Source organism: Schistocerca nitens, chromosome 3 (genome assembly GCF_023898315.1).
Source record: "Schistocerca nitens isolate TAMUIC-IGC-003100 chromosome 3, iqSchNite1.1, whole genome shotgun sequence".
Lineage (NCBI taxonomy): Eukaryota > Metazoa > Arthropoda > Insecta > Orthoptera > Acrididae > Schistocerca > Schistocerca nitens.
This window is the reverse complement of record NC_064616.1, coordinates 594,073,836-594,091,690: the sequence shown is the minus strand read 5'-3', so window position 1 is coordinate 594,091,690 and position 17,855 is coordinate 594,073,836. Positions and strand designations below refer to the sequence as shown.

The 17,855-nt window shown below is 36.4% G+C and overlaps 1 protein-coding gene across 3 annotated transcripts in view; it reads right to left on the bottom strand.

Moving 5' to 3' along the window:
* LOC126248510 (elongation of very long chain fatty acids protein AAEL008004) overlaps positions 1–17,855 on the bottom strand; it is a 351,103-nt gene that overhangs the window by 16,956 nt on the left and 316,292 nt on the right. For all 3 annotated transcript variants that reach the window (XM_049949556.1, XM_049949559.1, XM_049949557.1), the window contains 4 exons: positions 8,061–8,117; positions 7,828–7,933; positions 4,336–4,472; positions 2,365–2,544 (listed from right to left, as the gene is read on the bottom strand). In XM_049949556.1, the coding sequence (XP_049805513.1) occupies positions 2,365–2,544; positions 4,336–4,472; positions 7,828–7,933; positions 8,061–8,117 (480 nt within the window). The remainder of the gene's footprint in view (positions 1–2,364; positions 2,545–4,335; positions 4,473–7,827; positions 7,934–8,060; positions 8,118–17,855) is intronic.

Here is a 17,855-nt window from a genome sequence, read left to right as displayed (position 1 = left end):
GAGAGGTACAAACACACAAATCAGGAACAAGGAAAACTTAGAAAGTAACCTGAAAGAATTGGCAAATTATGTGAATACCTACTTTAGCAGCATTGCAATGAACTTACAGAAAAATTGTCCAAACGGTGCTAATCAACCAATACAGAAGCATACAGCCAACTCAATGGTATTGCTTCCAACTACTGAGGAGGAAGTATGCAATGTTGTAATGCAATTAAAGAACAAAAACTCAGCAGGTTTAGATGAAATCCCAATGTGTGAGCTGAAAAAATGCATAAACGGTATGAAAGCTCCAATAACAGAAATCATAAATGAATACTTCAAAACTGGTTGCTTCCCTGACTATCTGAAGCATGCTAAAATTTTACCAGTCCACAAGAAAGGTGATGTAGAAAACGTTGAGAACTACAGATCAATAGCCCTAATGTCATACTTTTCCGAAGTGATAGAAACAATAATGAAAAACAGGATTTTGAGCTATCTAAGTAAATTCAACCTCCTCTGCAATGACCAGTATGGTTTCAGGGCTGGTAGAGGTACAGAATCTGCAATAGCACAATTTACAAAATCAGTTTTAGAAGCACTAGATGAGAACAGCTATGTAACTGGCCTTTTCCTAGACCTGTCTAAGGCATTTGATACAGTTGACCACCAGAAGCTGTCGCATACATTAGAGGCACTATGAGTAAGGGCAGTGGTTCTCAAATGGTTTCGTTCACATTTAGAAAACAGAGTACAGTCAGTAGAGATCACACATGTCTCCAGTGGATCAAGTACATTGAGAAACATATATCTGATCCACAATATATCAATACTGGGGTCCCTCAAGGAAGTGTACTAGGCCCTGTATTATTTCTGGTGTATATAAATGATTTCCCACAACATATCAGCCATGGAGAGAAGATACTGTTTGCAGATGACAGCAACATAGTAATCACCAGTAAGACACCAGCACAAAAGTTGGAAAATTCTACTGAAGTGCTAAGGGATGTTCACAAATGGTCCCAGGAAAACAAAGTAGCTCTCAATGTAAAGAAAAAAATACATTATGCTTTAGAATGAACAGAAAATAGAGCCCCTTAAATTTAAAACTAGATAATATCTCCACAGACGATGTACTTACAACAAAATTCTTAGGGTTGCACATTGACAGCCAAATGAAGTGGAATGAACATGCTATGAAACTCTCAAAAAAGATATCCACAACATGGTATGCACTTGTATCCGCTTGCAGTAGTGAATATTTGAGGACTGTATACTTTAGTTATGTTCATTCAGTGCTCAGTTATGGTATTATTTTCTGGGGAAACAGTGCTCAGAATTTACAAACAGTATTTAAAATGCAAAAGAGAGCAGTAAGAATTATAACAAAAAGCAGTAAGCAGGCCCACAGCAGAGAACTTTTCAAAATGTTAGAAATTCTAACTGTTCCTTGTGAATTTATATTCCAAACCATAGTGTACATCAAGAAAAATATAAAAAATTATAGCACAAATAGCAGTTTTTATAACTATAGTACAAGAACAAGTCACTGTCTTCACCTAGACAGAAAGAATAAACATAAGACTCAAAATAGCTTCTTGTATGAAGGTGTAAAACTGTACAATAAACTGCTAAAGAAAATAAAAGAAGCAGATAATGTGTACTACTTTAGGAAAAATCTTAAATTGTTTTTGCAGGAACACTGCTTTTACACTATAAGTGAATTCCTTAGTGCAAAATGATTGTAAATAGCTTTTGTTTCACAATATTTTGATAAGGAGCAAAAATGATTGTAAATAACTTATATGTCACAATGTTTAACTACATGTAACAACAAACTGTATAAATATATGAATGTACGCAACTGACAACATCCATACATTTTAAAATGTCCACAGATGGATAAATAAATAAATTAATTAATTAACCTCAGTTGGCAACGTTGTTTGGACTACAATTCAGAAGGTTTGCTGGACAGCCCTAACACATCCTCAATACAGTCCCACTCTCTTGCCATGAGAGTTCCGTATTTCTAGAGCCCTGAAGGAAAACGTTTATGGCCATCAATTTGCTTTGGATGAAGAGGTGGACATCTGGGTACAATCACGACTCCGTAGGCAACCACAAACATTTTTCCATGAAGGCAATGACTGTCTTGTCTTACAGTGGGATAAATGTACCAACAATTATAGTGATTACTTTTGAAGTAATAAGCAGTGTACTTACTTTTTTCTATCTATCTAGTTTTCATTTGACCGCCCCTTATATTATAGGGCTGTATGTGCTGACCATGCTGCAGACATTCTAAAGTTTTCTATGGTTTTTGTTCCAGATTTAGTGTTACTATTATTTTTCTTTTCCTTATTAGAATTTTTTTCCTACCTGTGGTTCAGATTTCTCTTCTCTTCGTGATTTGCTCTTGTAAGCTTGATTATAAAAATTCGAAAACAGGAAATAGAACATGACAGCATGCATTCCAATCCACCACACAAATGCCTTGGGATAGTTGCAGTCTATGAACAATAGCTGGAAGGCATGTACCATTATTGCTACAAACTGTACCTGCAAACATAAATATTTGTTTTGCGGCTTCAATTATTTATACATAACAAAGTAACAAGATGACAAAAGACATCTTAACTTTCTAAGCAACTCAAAAGTCCTCTAGGGAAAAAGCTACTGGTATATCTGGTAACAGTAAAACAAAATTAGAGCTAAATATCATTCTGTTTTGAGATAACAAAATACAAAGTGAAGGTGACTGTTATTTTGAAATGGGGGAAAATCAAAACTTACACACACACACATGCGCACTAGAGCTTATAAGACAGTTACATTCAACAACTGGCCACTTCACAATACTGCAAGTCGCAGGGATAAACACATCAATAAGTTAGTGTATGCTGACAGTTTTCACTGACTGGTGTCTTTTAGAATCATATTTTGAGAGACTTCAATAAGCAAGGAAGTTCTTAACCCATATAGCTTTGTCATAAGTATAACATGCTGTGTTAATAATAATTATCTTCTAGGCATTTTTAAACAACAATATTATGAAAAGGAAAGTTGCTACTCACCATATGGCAAAGATGTTGAGTCGCAGATAGGCACAACAAAAAGACTGTCACAAATAAAGCTTTCGGCGATTAAGGCCTTTGTGAACAGTACACACACACACACACACACACACACACACACACACACACACACACACAAAGTCGTCAGTGTGCATGCATATGTGTGTGTGTGTGTGTGTGTGTGTGTGTGTGTGTGTGTGTGTGTGTGTGTGTGTGTGTGTGTATTGTTGACGGCCTTAATGGCCGAAAGGTGAGTAGTGACTTTCCTTTTCGTAATACTTTTCGTAATATTGTTACATTCCATCCAGGCATTTTAAATAGTTAGACAAGTTAACTGCAGTTCTACAGTGAATATATTCTTTAAATAAATTTGTTATAAACAATGCACTGTTTTCAAAACGAATAATAATATCTGTAACTAAGTTACCAAACAATAACTGACTGTACGTGCTCTTCATTGAACCTGACTTTGGTTTGAAAGGAGAGAATTATACTATCACAGATATTTTCATGACTTTCTCAATGATTTAAATACACCCAATGGCTAGCAAAGTCCACTCTAAAAGCAAGCCAGTGATGTTCCTTCTTGACAACTCTTTCTTGTATAAAAAAATATACTTTATTTAAACATTTTAGATGGCTCCATGAAGAAAATGGGATCTTTTATGAAAATGAACAGTTTCACTCAAACAAACAAAAATATATGGTATATAAAATCTAAATTTCACATGTTAATGTGATACTATAACAACATTTAATTAGCATGATGCAGATTTCCAATTATCATATTACTTTTAGATGTGATTGGAAAGTTGCATGGTCAGCCTCTGTTTACGCAACTTCAGCACTGGAACTGAAAGATTAAATGAGGCTGTTTGTAAGCCTTGTCCAACATCTTAACAATTATGCCTTTACATGTTTACAGATAACAGCTTTATTCTCAGAATGTAAAACAGTTTCCTCATTTTATTTGCTTTTACTGTGTTTGTTGATTTTTGTATTGTAGAGATTAAGTAGCTTTCATTGTTATTCCCTGAATTGGCATCTCCTAACCACTGGCTTTGTTTCAAGTTCTCAGTCAAGAATCTCATAACTGATGTGTTTATGAAAGATGGTGGTTTTTAACATTAGACAATAAAATTAGGAAAGAGAAAATGGTTCTTCACCCATAGAAAAATGAAAATCATCAAAATACAAAAACAGGAAATAATTATAGCTGGTATAAGAAAACTGTCCTTATTGAGAGAATAAGCATTGTAAACCAGTTTTAACTTACCATTTGGAAGGCAGTGAGGTATTTTTTCCACCAAAGGTATTTTTGATATTGTGGGCCCATTGCAGCCAACAAGTAATAAGTATACATAATAATGTGAACAAATGTGTTAACCAGTCCAAAGAAAGTGCTGTGGCCTCCTAGAATTGAAACATAAACAATAAAACGTGTCACTATCATTTGGTATACTCCAAAATTTTTGAAGTGCAAGTCAAAATACTGGTAAGGTCTGCTTCGCATACAAAGAGTTAATATGGGTAATTTGTAAATTAAATATAGGGTTAGGTGTTTTACAATAACTTTGTGCAGATTTTGGTGAATATTATCTTTTGGTAACCAATTTTATTAAGAAAAGAAAGTTACAATATTTCAGAGACAAAATTAAAAGAAAACTGCTGGCTGTGTACAGGAGAGCAATCTGACTAATTCTCAAAAAAAAAAAAAAAAAAAAAAAAAAAAAAAAAAAAAAAAAAAAAATGCATTTTTACAGCTGAAATTGCTGCTGGATTATCTATGTCAGATGATTTCTGTGATAGTTTTCAGAATACATAACATTTACAGCTGAAGTGGACATTTGAGGTTTTGATTGAACGGTCAAACAGTTTGGGAGAAAAAAGTCCTGATTGCTGACTATATTTTCTTAATCATCTAGTTATACAAGTCTTTTTAGTATTTTGGAATATGTTCTAACTGTCTCTTCACTGTACTGCTTTTCTTCATCTGAGAAGAATTGTCTTCAAAGACTGCCATAGCAGCATCTCCATTTGGAAGGATTTTACCATTTCCTTTATTGTCAGATTAAACTACCTTGACTTCAATTTCTGCCTTCTTATTACACTTGCTGATAGCCATAAGGTCCTCATAGTTCAGTTTCTCACAATTAGAGTTCAGAAACTCACACACATTCTCTTCAGTAAAATAAATGAAAACCATTTGAGGCACCATGCAATACCTCTTCAGTTTCACTGGTAATTTCACTGACCAGTTTATAATTTGGATATGATTAAGCAACAGCCAATGTGTTTCTGTGCATACCCATCACAAATTTTAGAGTGAAATAATTTAATTGTACTAGTTACCATCCTAATGTCAAACTATCACCAATGTGTCCTGATGGTACACTCACCAGCTAAACCAAGTGCTACAGCAAGCTTAGAAAAATTCCAACATTGTGACAATAGTACCCTGATCTATGTGTTGTGGTATACGTCTGGTCTAAGAAGACAATAATGGAAAGTTGATGGCTGTAAATATTATCAACAAGGAGGAGAATTTTGAAAGGAATTATTTATTTATCAGAATATTTCTTCAACTCATTTGTAGTTCATTATTAAAGTATTTAATGCAAATTAAAGATATCATGCCAATTTTTTACCTTTACTGGACATGCAACCTGTTTCTATTAAATCTCTTCAGTAATCTCAAATTTTCTGAATGATAGACCAAATGAGGTTTTAATTTACAACCACCTGAAGTGTTTTCTATGAAAACACAAGTGCATTGATCATTAGCGGTCTTAAAAAGGCTTTAGTTTAGAAATGGGTATATGTGTGGTAAGGCATTCAATTCCAGAGCAAAAACTGAACCTGTTTCATTCAGATGTGTATCCTTTCTGTCACAATGTATTTCAATCTTACTTTAATCTATTTGGTTCCAAGTTATTCTCTTGGACTTGCTAACTCATTAGTTTCATATTATGGAAGCCAAACTCTTGCCTGGAACAAATAAACCTACTTCTTAGCTACAGCTTGAATTACAACTCCAAAAAGAGGCATCACCAGCAGTTGCTGTGAAGAATCTATTGACTTATCTTTGTTACCATTTGTTCTTAGTGAAATTAAGGTCACTCTCATTTCAGTGAAGTAGATTGGACATTGAGCTTTTTTCAATTTATTCGGCATTGTCACTAAAAGTTCTCACTGTAGATTCCATAAGTCCCATAGCACATGGACTCCCTATGCTCACCTTACTCACAGTGATTCAAAACATGTAACCATTTTGTAAGATGACTTCCATACATTCCTTGACATCAAAACATTCACATGCTATTCTTTCTTCTGTAATTTTGAAAACAGACCCTCTCGCATGCACATGAAACCCACATAGCAATGATTTGACAACAATGATAAACAAGCTCATAAAAATGTACAAATATACAGTATTACTGAAACTTACTGGCAAATTAAAAATGTGTGCTGGATCATAACTTGAACCTGGGTCCTTTGTTTTCTATGGGCAAGTGATCTATCAACAGAACTATCCAAGTATGACTCATGACCTGACCTCACAGCTTTACTTCCACCAGTACTTTATCTCCTACCTTCCACACTTCACAGAAGTTCTCCTGCATACATTGCAGGCCTTGCAGTCTTGTAAGAAAGAATATTGCAGAAACATGGCTTAGTCACAGCCTGGGGACTTTTTTCCAGAATTAATTGTCATTCTGCAGTGGAACACGCACTAATTTGAAACTTCCTGGCAGATTAAAACCCTGTGCCAGACTGGGACTTGAACCTAGGACCTTTATCTTTCATGGCCAAATGTTCTGCTGACTAATCTGTCCAAATATGACTTATTTTTGGAAATATAATGTAAAAGGGTAGATAAAAAAATCTACTCACTGAGTGGTGGCAAGAGAACACACATATAAATGTACTGAAACCTGCAAGTTTTCGGAGTAAGTGGCTCCTTCTTCTGGCAGAAGGATTGCAGGGGAAGGAAGATGGGTGAAGAAAAGGGACAACTGTGGTTTAGGAAGTGTTTGAAAAAGTTGCCCAGAGAAACAGGTCAGGGGAGACTTATTGGACAAGATGAGGATGGTTTCCTTCTCATCCTGTCCTGTAAGTCTCCCCTGACCGCAGTTCTGGCTGACTTTTTCAAACTTTCCTTATTTCCTAAGCCTCACCAGCACTTTTCTTTCAGCCATCTTCCTTCCCTTTGAAACCTTATAGCACAGAAGGAGCCACTGGCTATGCAAATTTTAATGTCTTTATGTGTGTGTTCTCCTGCCACCCCTTGGTGAGTAGATTTTTTATATGTTATACTATATTATATTTTCAAATATGACTCATGACACACCCTCACAGCTTTACTTCCACCAGCACATCATCTCCTATGCAGGAAAATTTTTGTATTGTTTGGTAGGCAGGAGAAGAGTTACTGGTGGAAGTGAAACTGGGAGACTGGGCCATTACTTGTAATTGGATAGCTCAGTTGGTAGAGCACATTCCAGTGAAAGTTGTATGTCCCAGGTCTGAGTTCTTATTGGGCTCCCTTGTTTTAATCTAACAGGAAGTTTCAAATTAGTGGGCATTCTGCTGCAGAATGAAAATTCATTTTGCATACAGTATTATTTTTTGACTTATTGGCAACTAATGAGGCATGTGTTATACTCAGCACACACTTTACACATGAATAATAAAACAGTGAAAATGCAGATAACAGAAGCACATACACCAGGGTTTTATTGCATTTCATTTTCTCATGCTTATTTACCTGGTGTAAATTTAACTCCAAACCAAACACTCATAGGCATTACTCCATGGTGAATTACATGCAGTGTTGACACATGACTGTTCTTTTTCCGAAGCACAAAAAAGAACTGAAAGAAGAAAGACAAAACAAGTTATTTAAAATTTATTATTCAAGTAACATTACAAAGTCAAGAAATACTGTTGTTTAAATGTAAGACTGAAAATTACACAATGGAAAATAAATAAGACACTTACTGTATCAAAAAATTCTGTGAACTTGGAGAAATAATACCACCAACATGCGTGGACCATCTGCAAGTAAATTCATATTATGGTAAGTTTTCAAATACAAAAGACTGTCTTACAAGTGCCCAACATTTCAAGGGACCTTTTGTACTGATTTGATTCTTATGAACTATGTTTTATACTACATTATACTGTGTTTTTACACCATATTGAGTTACATTAAATCTTTTTTTTTTTTTTTTGAAAGCAATGTTAGTAACATGACAAATAAGCCATGAATTGCATATCAATTATAGAATATGAAATGCTACATATTGGAACATTTGCAACTAACAAAAAGCCAAGGTTCCAATGGTAAAGGAATTATGCTTTATTTATCAAACTATATGCACAAATGACAGCAATATGGAGTTCTTGGAACATAAAATCACAGTAGCAATTGATCTCATGGTCTGTTGAAACTGGTGGTTTCATCCATTTTACACCAACTCAACAGCAAAAACATCAGTGCTGGCTAATTATGCATGTCTGCCTTATGTAATCAACCATACTGACTCTAAATAATAGTGGCAACACAAACTTAAAAAAATGTTATAAATAAAATAACTGTTTATTGATCAATTACTGTTTTCATAAATAATTTGTAACTCATACTGAAAATATTCTACTCTTTGGTTTATTTATGAGATTAATTTAATCCAAGATAACAGATTAGTGTTCCACTCATTTCAACAGACCATTCCTATAGCCACTATGAGCTGTTCACTTGAAGTAAATAAAATAACAATGGAGGAAAAAGTAAGAGCTAAAATGCATTAATTCAAACCCGCTCTACAAAGAAATAGCTTCTTTTCTGAATCGTTATCATACAAGCATTCCATGAAGACAATAATCACAGATGAATTAGAATTATTAATAGTTTTTTTCCTACACATCCAACATAATTTCAAGCTGCTGAACTTCAAAGCAGTCTCATTTCAATAATTTGCACCATTTCACAGTTACCAAGAATTATGCGTGTCAGACATTCAGCAACATATTTCATCATTTTCTTCTTATTTTCTGTATGGTCTCTAAGCTACAGATATAGGATTTTCTCATATTTTCTGCTTGGTGTTTTGCACAATACATCTGGCCACAATCTGTTTAAGGTAAATAGTTGTCTAACTATGACCTAATTTTTGTTATGTTTCTTATACATTAATTGCATTTGCAGTTTCTGAGCATTATACAGAGACTCTTTCTTTCTGTAGTTGCTTAGTGTGGTTTAGTTAAATGTGGATTTTTTTTTTCAGGACCCCAACCACTTTGCAACTTATCATATACACTATGTGATCGAAAGTATCCAGACATCCCCAAAAACATATGTTTTTCATATTAGGTGCAATGTGCTGCCACCTACTGCCAGGTACTCCACATCAGTGACCTCAGTAGTCGTTAGACAGCAGACTGGGGCACTCCGCAGAACTCACGGGCTTCAAACGTGGTCAGGTGATTGGGTATCACTTGTGTCATACATCTGTAAGCGAGATTCCACACTCCTAAACATCCCTAGGTCCACTCTTTCCAAAGTGATAGTGAAGTGGAAACGTGAAGGGACACATACAGCACAAAAGTGTACAGGCCGACCTTGTCTGTTGACTGACAGAGACCACTGACAGTTGAAGATGGTCATAATGTGTAATAGGCAGACATCTACCCAGATGATCACACATGAACTCCAAACTGCATCGGGATCTATGGCAAGTACTATGACAGTTAGGCAGGAGGTGAGAAAACTTGGATTTCATGGTTGAGCGGCTGCTTATAAGCCACACATCATGCCAGAAAATGCCAAATGGTGCCTCGCCTGGTGTAAGGAGTGTAAACATTGGATGATTGAACAGTGGAAAAATGTTGTGTGGAGTGACGAACCACAGTACACAATGTGGTGATCCAATGGCAGGGTGTGGGTATAGCGAATGCCTGGTGAATGTTATCTGCAAGCATGTGTAGTGCCAAGAGTAAAATTTGGTGGCTGTGGTGTTATTGTGTGGTCATGTTTTTCATGGAGGGGCTTGAACCTCTCGTTGTTTTGTGTGGCATTATCACAGTACAGTCCTACATTGATGTTTTAAGCACCTTCTTGCTTCCCACTGTTGAAGAGCAATTCGGGGATTGGGACTGCACCTTTCAACATGATCGGGTACCTGTTCATAATGCATGGCCTGTGGTGGAGTGGTTACATGACAATAACATCCCTGTAATGGATTGGCAGGCACAGTGTCCTGACCTGAATCCTACAGAACACATTTGGGATGTCTTGGAACGCTGACTTCATGCCAGGCCTCACTGACCAAAATTGATTCTTCTCCTCAGTGCAGCACTCCATGAAGAATGGTCTGCCACTCCCCAAGAAACTTTCCAGCACCTGGTTGAAAGTATGGCTGTAAGAATGGAAGCTGTCATCAAGGCTAAGAGTGGGTCAACACAATATTGAATTCCAGCATTACTGATGGAGGCCGCCACGAACTTGTAAGTAATTTTCAGCCAGGTGTCCAGATGCTTTTGATCATATAATGTACGTCCAATGCTACACATATTAGTACAGTTATTTACAGTCTTTGACTGATCTTGTATGTTCACTTCTTGGAAAACGTACTCGTAATTTTCCCATATGTTGTGCCTGCTTATGGCTTCATATTTCATATTAATTTAATTTTTGGTATATTCATTTATAGACTTAATTTCATTGCTTCCAGACATAATTAATGGAATGCATCTTTAATTTCTGTCTTACTCTGAACTAATATGATTATTTCATCAATGAGCTATATATTCTTACCTGATATCCTAACTCATTTTGCTTCTCAGTATCTGTTTTTAAATATATCTTTTATCACCAATGTAAATAATTTTGCATCTATTACATCCTACCAGCTAATATTCCAGTTGATTTTTACCAATTTGATGTCTTAATATATGCTTCTTTTTATGTTGTTTTTCCTAATCTCTGTGTAAAGTTAATGAATTGCACATTCTTTCCTATCACTTTCATCATTGTTATTACTGCCAAAAATACTACTGTGTGGAAGTAAATTCAGAGTGCCCTGCACACTCCACTGTTGTAATCTATAACTTTCTGGATAAGTATGCCTGAATATGGATGTGCTCTACTGTCCTGGAGTCCATTCTAAAGTCTGTGTCTTCACTTGTTTGACACAACTCAAATTTTTATCCTAACTATACTGTGAGTGTTCTCACAAAGAGTTTATAAAATTGTAATATCAGTCTTATTGTCAGTTTTTCAGCAATACCTGTTCATCTGTTGGTCTGCTCATTCCTTCTGTAGTGTAGCATTTTTTTGTAAGTCTGAGGGTAGATCCCATGTTTCACAGATTTTAGGCTTGAGGTTCAAGAATCTTTAAGTTACGACACTTCACACTGATTTTACTATCTCTAAAGGTATCTCATCAGCTAAAGCCGACTTATCAGCTCAAATAATTTAGTGTTCTTTCAACAATAATCACACTACTGGACCACCTACTTCTTCCACATCAAACTCCTTTTCTTCCTTTGTTATGCTCCAAAGCAGCTCTCCTCCATCACACATACATTAATTGTCCTCATGTGATCAGTTGTTTTAAATAATCTACTGCAGCTCAAAAAGAGCAATTATGTAATAATTAGAATATCAGAAGAAAATATGCTATTCATTACTCCACATTAAGGCTGTTTGTAGCACAAAAAGAGGGGCACAATGCTGTGTTCAAAATTTTGGTCACTTATCCAGTGATACAAAATGTCTGCCAGACAGCAAAGTTAAATTTAAAAACTTACTGAAAAAGTTTCTTCTTGACAACTTCTCCTCTTCCACCAAAGAATTTGAATTTCTATTATGTGTAAAAGGTGGTGGGTAGGAATTACTAACTCACAGCAGTACTAAAAAAATTGCAAATGGTCAGTATGTAGCCATATTTACATGTGCATGTGTAACGTGAATGTAGAATGACTGATTCCACATCATTATGATTAATCCCACAAACAATCCATGGAACATGAAACTAATTACCAGTAAATAATTAACTCACACTCTTCCTTTTACACTTAACATTTCTTTCCCATTATCACCTAATACGTTCTCATGAAAGCAATCTACACTGATATCTTCCCACATCATTATTTGAATTGTTGGTAACTTATTTCACTGAAAATCTTGAGTATTTCCAAATGTACCATTGGGCTTTTTTTTTGTACCTTTACTCTAGCTGTGGAGACATTTTTAGCCTTAAGTTAATGAATTGCACATTCTTTCCTATCACTTTCATCATTGTTATTACTGCCAAAAATACTACTGTGTGGAAGTAATTTCAGAGTGCCCTGCACACTCCACTGTTGTAATCTATAACTTTCTAGATAAGTATGCCTGAATATGGATGTGCTCTACTGTCCTGGAGTCCATTCTAAAGTCTGTGTCTTCTCTTGTTTGACACAACTCAAATTTTTATCCTAACTATACTGTGAGTGTTCTCACAAAGAGTTTATAAAATTGTAATATCAGTCTTATTGTCAGTTTTTCAGTAATACTTGGATCTTCTATGTTGTATATCAACATAGGTGTTGTAGGGTCCCAACTCTTGTGAAACTTCTTTTTATTCTAAAAATATACTGAACAATAAATCCAGCTATTTTATTAATGATTACTTTCCTTCTTTTTAAATAACTGGCAGTTCTTATTTTTTTAGTCAGCTCATTGCTTGTATAGTTCCTCATATTGAATGCTTGGTATTTCTCCGACAATGTATTGCAGGTTCTATTACAGTAACCATTATCTTTTTAAGTTGCTTTTTTTATTTATTTATTTGGCAATCTTGTGTTCCAGTTTGTGAATATATCACAGCACATGGAACAGGTCAGTCCACTTTCGATTCTTAAAAGCCAATGTAGACCACTTCTGTTATTCACACACACACACACACACACACACACACACACACACACATATATATATATATATATATAGTTATAATAGAGGGAAACATTCCACGTAGGAAAAATATAGCTAAAAACAAAGATGATGTGACTTACCAAATGAAAGTGCTGGCAGGTCGACAGACACACAAACAAACACAAACATACACACAAAATTCAAGCTTTCACAACAAACTGTTGCCTCATCAGGAAAGAGGGAAGGAGAGGGAAAGACGAAAGGATGTGGGTTTTAAGGGAGAGGGTAAGGAGTCATTCCAATCCCGGGAGCGGAAAGACTTACCTTAGGGGGAAAAAAGGACGGGTATACACTCGCACACACACACATATCCATCCACACATATACAGACACAAGCAGACATCTTTAAATATGTCTGCTTGTGTCTGTATATGTGTGGATGGATATGTGTGTGTGTGCGAGTGTATACCTGTCCTTTTTTCCCCCTAAGGTAAGTCTTTCCGCTCCCGGGATTGGAATGACTCCTTACCCTCTCCCTTAAAACCCACATCCTTTCGTCTTTCCCTCTCCTTCTCTCTTTCCTGATGAGGCAACAGTTTGTTGCGAAAGCTTGAATTTTGTGTGTATGTTTGTGTTTGTTTGTGTGTCTGTCGACCTGCCAGCACTTTCATTTGGTAAGTCACATCATCTTTGTTTTTATATATATATATATATATATATATATATATATATATATATATATATATATATATATATATATATATATATATATATATATATATATTCCTGCAACCCAAAGCATTACATTGACTGTCTATCAATGTGTTCATTTCCCTGTTATACCTGACTCCTTGTTTGAAGATTTTATGTCGCTATTTGAGTGCCTCTGATTTCCTGCTTTAGCTCTTTCCTTGATGTCTTGTTAGATTACACATATTATGATGTTTCTTTAACCATTGTTAATATTTTCTTCTTTCTAATACTGGTAATACCTTAGCTTTCTTAGTGGTGTTGTCTTCCTCTCCAATACTTTTTCACTGAACTCTGGGTTCTGTTCTTCCAACAGGCTTTGACCCATTCTTTACATATTGTATTTGATCAAAAAGTGCACCAGAGTTGAAGCAAGTTGCAACAGAGCCAGCCACAGGCAGGTTACATGTTGCAAAGCAAAACATGGTCAACAGGCATTGTGAAGCAGAGCCATCTGGGAGCGATACAGCAACAGCTGACACTGCAATATGCTAGCAGAAGGACGGAGCCTTTCATCACTTGCCACTACAGAAATGTTTAGAGTATGTGCCTTAAGCCCTAAATGAACATAGTCTGGAGCATATAAGTACTCAGCCGTTCATGTACTAAAATATTCTTGTCTCAGTATCACAGCCTACACCATGAGCTTGTGACACCTGGAGTGACATCCTGGATTGCAGTACAGGATCTGCTGTTCAACCATGAGGCAGAACAGCCTGCACTGACTCACGAGTGAGCCACCACCAGCGCAGAGAGCAACCCCATTGGTGGAGGGAGGTCATGGCCATCTCCCCAGTATTGTCAAATGTGCCACCATGCAGTCATCACAGTTGCAGCCAGAGATGTCACTGATAGTGGCATTTGAGTGATTCCACACTCGGCCCCGCTCTTTGCGCTATCAGAAATGCCAGACATCTGTTGTTTCGCATGGGAGGCAACTGGACACCTCCACTAAGCTGTTCCTGATACAACTGAGGACTAGAATAAAGAAGTTAATTAAACAAATCTACTGTCATCCTGACATCCAATTTCACTGCCCACATGTGACCATCAAAGGGTCATCTAATACTCGTGTCACATCACTGACATCGTCTTCTTAGAGCAACATATGAACCTACAGCCTACAGTATGGTGAGTGCAAAAAATTTATCATATTTTGGTCATGGAGAAAAGTTTTGATGGTTGTGCATTTTGTAAATTGGATTTTATTATGAGTAGAGAGCCAGTGGATTTCTCTAGTTTTAGAGGTAATGGAAGTCAAGTGGTGGGCTTAGGCATCAGAAACAGCTGATGGCCTTGCAAAAAATGTTTTGAAGCTGTTAAAATTTTAGCTACTTAATTGTCCATTCCTACATCCGTATGAATGTAGTACTATTTATTCAGGGCCATCTGGCAACACTATGACAGTTAAGCCTCATTACAAGATGCATCTAAGGTGTACACCTGTGCGGCAGCACACCAAGCGCACAAGTTTGGGACTGCAGACTGGTTCTGGTAGGCCTGTTACATTGCATGACTTATACAGGATATACCTACCATGAATCGGCGCATGTGCACTAGATAGCAGTAGCACATGGAACTCATAGGAGACTGTTTTATTTTAAAGTTTTTCATACAGACTAAAAAAAAAAAAATTGTAAAATAAATTATTAAATTATATACTTAAAGAGGAAGCTGATCGCCATATTACAGAAAGATGCATGTTAAATGGAAAATACACTTACTTTTCTTTACACCATATTCACAGCCCACTTGGTATTCAAAGTTTTTCTGAACTGACACTTCGATGCAACAATGAGCAAATGCAGCATTGTTCTGTGGAAGAGTCAATACAGGCAGGAGAACTGTCTTGGCCAATAATGCCAGCTCTCTGAAACCAATCCTACCAAGTGACACTTCATTCTTCTTTCAAGTTATGGAACTGGTACAAGTGAACAAGTCTTTTATCTCTGAAGGTGGGGTTGAACAAATTTCAGCCATACATACTAAAGGAACCCCATCCTATTGTAAGTCAGTATACAAATACATTTCTGAGTATATTTATTTGGCTGCTGTCATACACGACAGAATAAAAAAAAAAAATTCTGCCACGTATGATAATCGCACAGCTATACTATGACACTGAGTACTTTAAGTACCCTACTGTACTTTCAATGTACTTAGCACAAAGTGCTTTTTAGATCATCATGTCTGGCGGACTCTCAAGAGACAGAAACATAGGCAAAAAATGAGAATCTGGTGCATCAGAAAGAAACAGAAAGGCTGAGATGATTATATCGAACCGAGCTATGAGTTCGAGTAAGATGAAATTTCTTAAGAAAACTTCAGGTGTAACTGCTCCCGAGGCCTCCAATGAAGCTCTTATTCAAGTGTCTTTATCCCGGAGGATCTCATGGATAAATTAGGCACTGGACACTATTTTTCAAAAACTGATTTATGTGACACATATCTTCAAATACTGCTTGATGAAGAATCTCAAAAAGTGTGTTTGCCTTTCAGCAGTGCTTCTGCACCTGCCATTTTTCAATGGTATTTGGAACAGCTGACTGCACAAGTGCCAAACTGTTCAAACTATATGGATGACATTGTCATAGCAGGTCGTACACCTGAAGAACATACTGCAAATTTATGTGCTTTCTTTAATGTGTTGTCTGAAGCTGGACTGGACAAGTGTGATTTTTTTAAACCTGAGTTGCAGTATCTTGGTCATGTCATAAACAGTCAAGGTGTGCATCCTCTTCAGTCGCATTTGTTAGCCATATGACACTTGCCAGTTCCTCCCAGTGTCACAGAATTGCAAACTGTTTTAGGGAAAATGAACTATTATATTCAGTTCATAGCAAATGCTGCACAAATTGCAGCTCCAATTCCTTCCATCACAAGAACATCCCCTTTGTTTGGACGAATGAGTGCCACATAGCTTTTCAGAAATTTAAAGATGTATTGTTCCATGATCAACGCTTAGTTCACTTTGATACTGCAAAACCAGTTGTATTGCAAGTTGATACTTCCTCTTACAGAAACCGTGTAGTGCTTTTGCATAGAACTGGTGATAAAGACAGACATATTGCTTTCACATCAAAAGCGTTGTCCAAAGTGCAGTGTAAATATTCACAAATTGAAAAAGAGTCATTGGCTATTGTGTATGTTGTCACCAAATTTCACCACCATTTCTATGGCAGAAAATTCTGCTAAGTAACAGATCACAAGCCTTTGCAGTCATTGTTCCATCCGATGAAATCGGTTCCTGTACAAACTGCAGAAAAATTGCAAAGGTGGAATTTATTGTTGTCTCAATACCAGCACGAGATTGTGTATCGTCTGACAGCGCAACATGGTAATGTAGACACACTTTCACGTCTTCCGATTGGCTCTGATACAGACTTTGACACTTCTGCTGCATCTTGTTGTCACATCAATTATCAGGATTCTGAATTGCTTCAGTCTTTTTGCTGAACCATAAGAAAATTACAGAGGCCACAGACGCTGATCCAGATTTGAACATTTTGCTCAACTACATTCGCATATCTTGGCCTCATTCCTTGCACTGTATAAAGAACTCTGTAGTGTGCTGATACTTTGCATATCAGCATGGCCTTGCTGTACAGAAAGGTGTGATTCTTGCACAAAATGTCACTTATGTTTATTCCTGTAGAAAGTCACAAAGGGGAAGAACTAGCCACCACAATTTCAAATTTTTTAAACAAATGTAACATTGCTATAAGAAATTTGAGAGGCCAATCTTATGATAATGTGTCAAATATGTCTGGATATTACAGTGGTCTACAGGTGTGTATTATGAAAATAAATCACCTCTTACACTACCTACCATGTTCAGCACACTCATTGAATTTGGTTGGAGTGCACGCTGGAGAGAGCTGCTTTGGAGCTATCTCATTCTTCAGCTTTGTACAACTTTTTTGCAGCATCAACTCATCACTGACAGTTATGGTCAAACATCTTGAAAAAGATGATAAAGATAACCATTATTTGTAATTAGTTCTGGAAAGAGTCTCCAACACCAGGTCTTGTGTAAGAGGCAATGTGACTAAGGCTTTGTGAAAAGGTTACAACATTTTCCAGAAAGCTTTGCAGTGTACTGATGATGAGACTCAGACATCACAAGT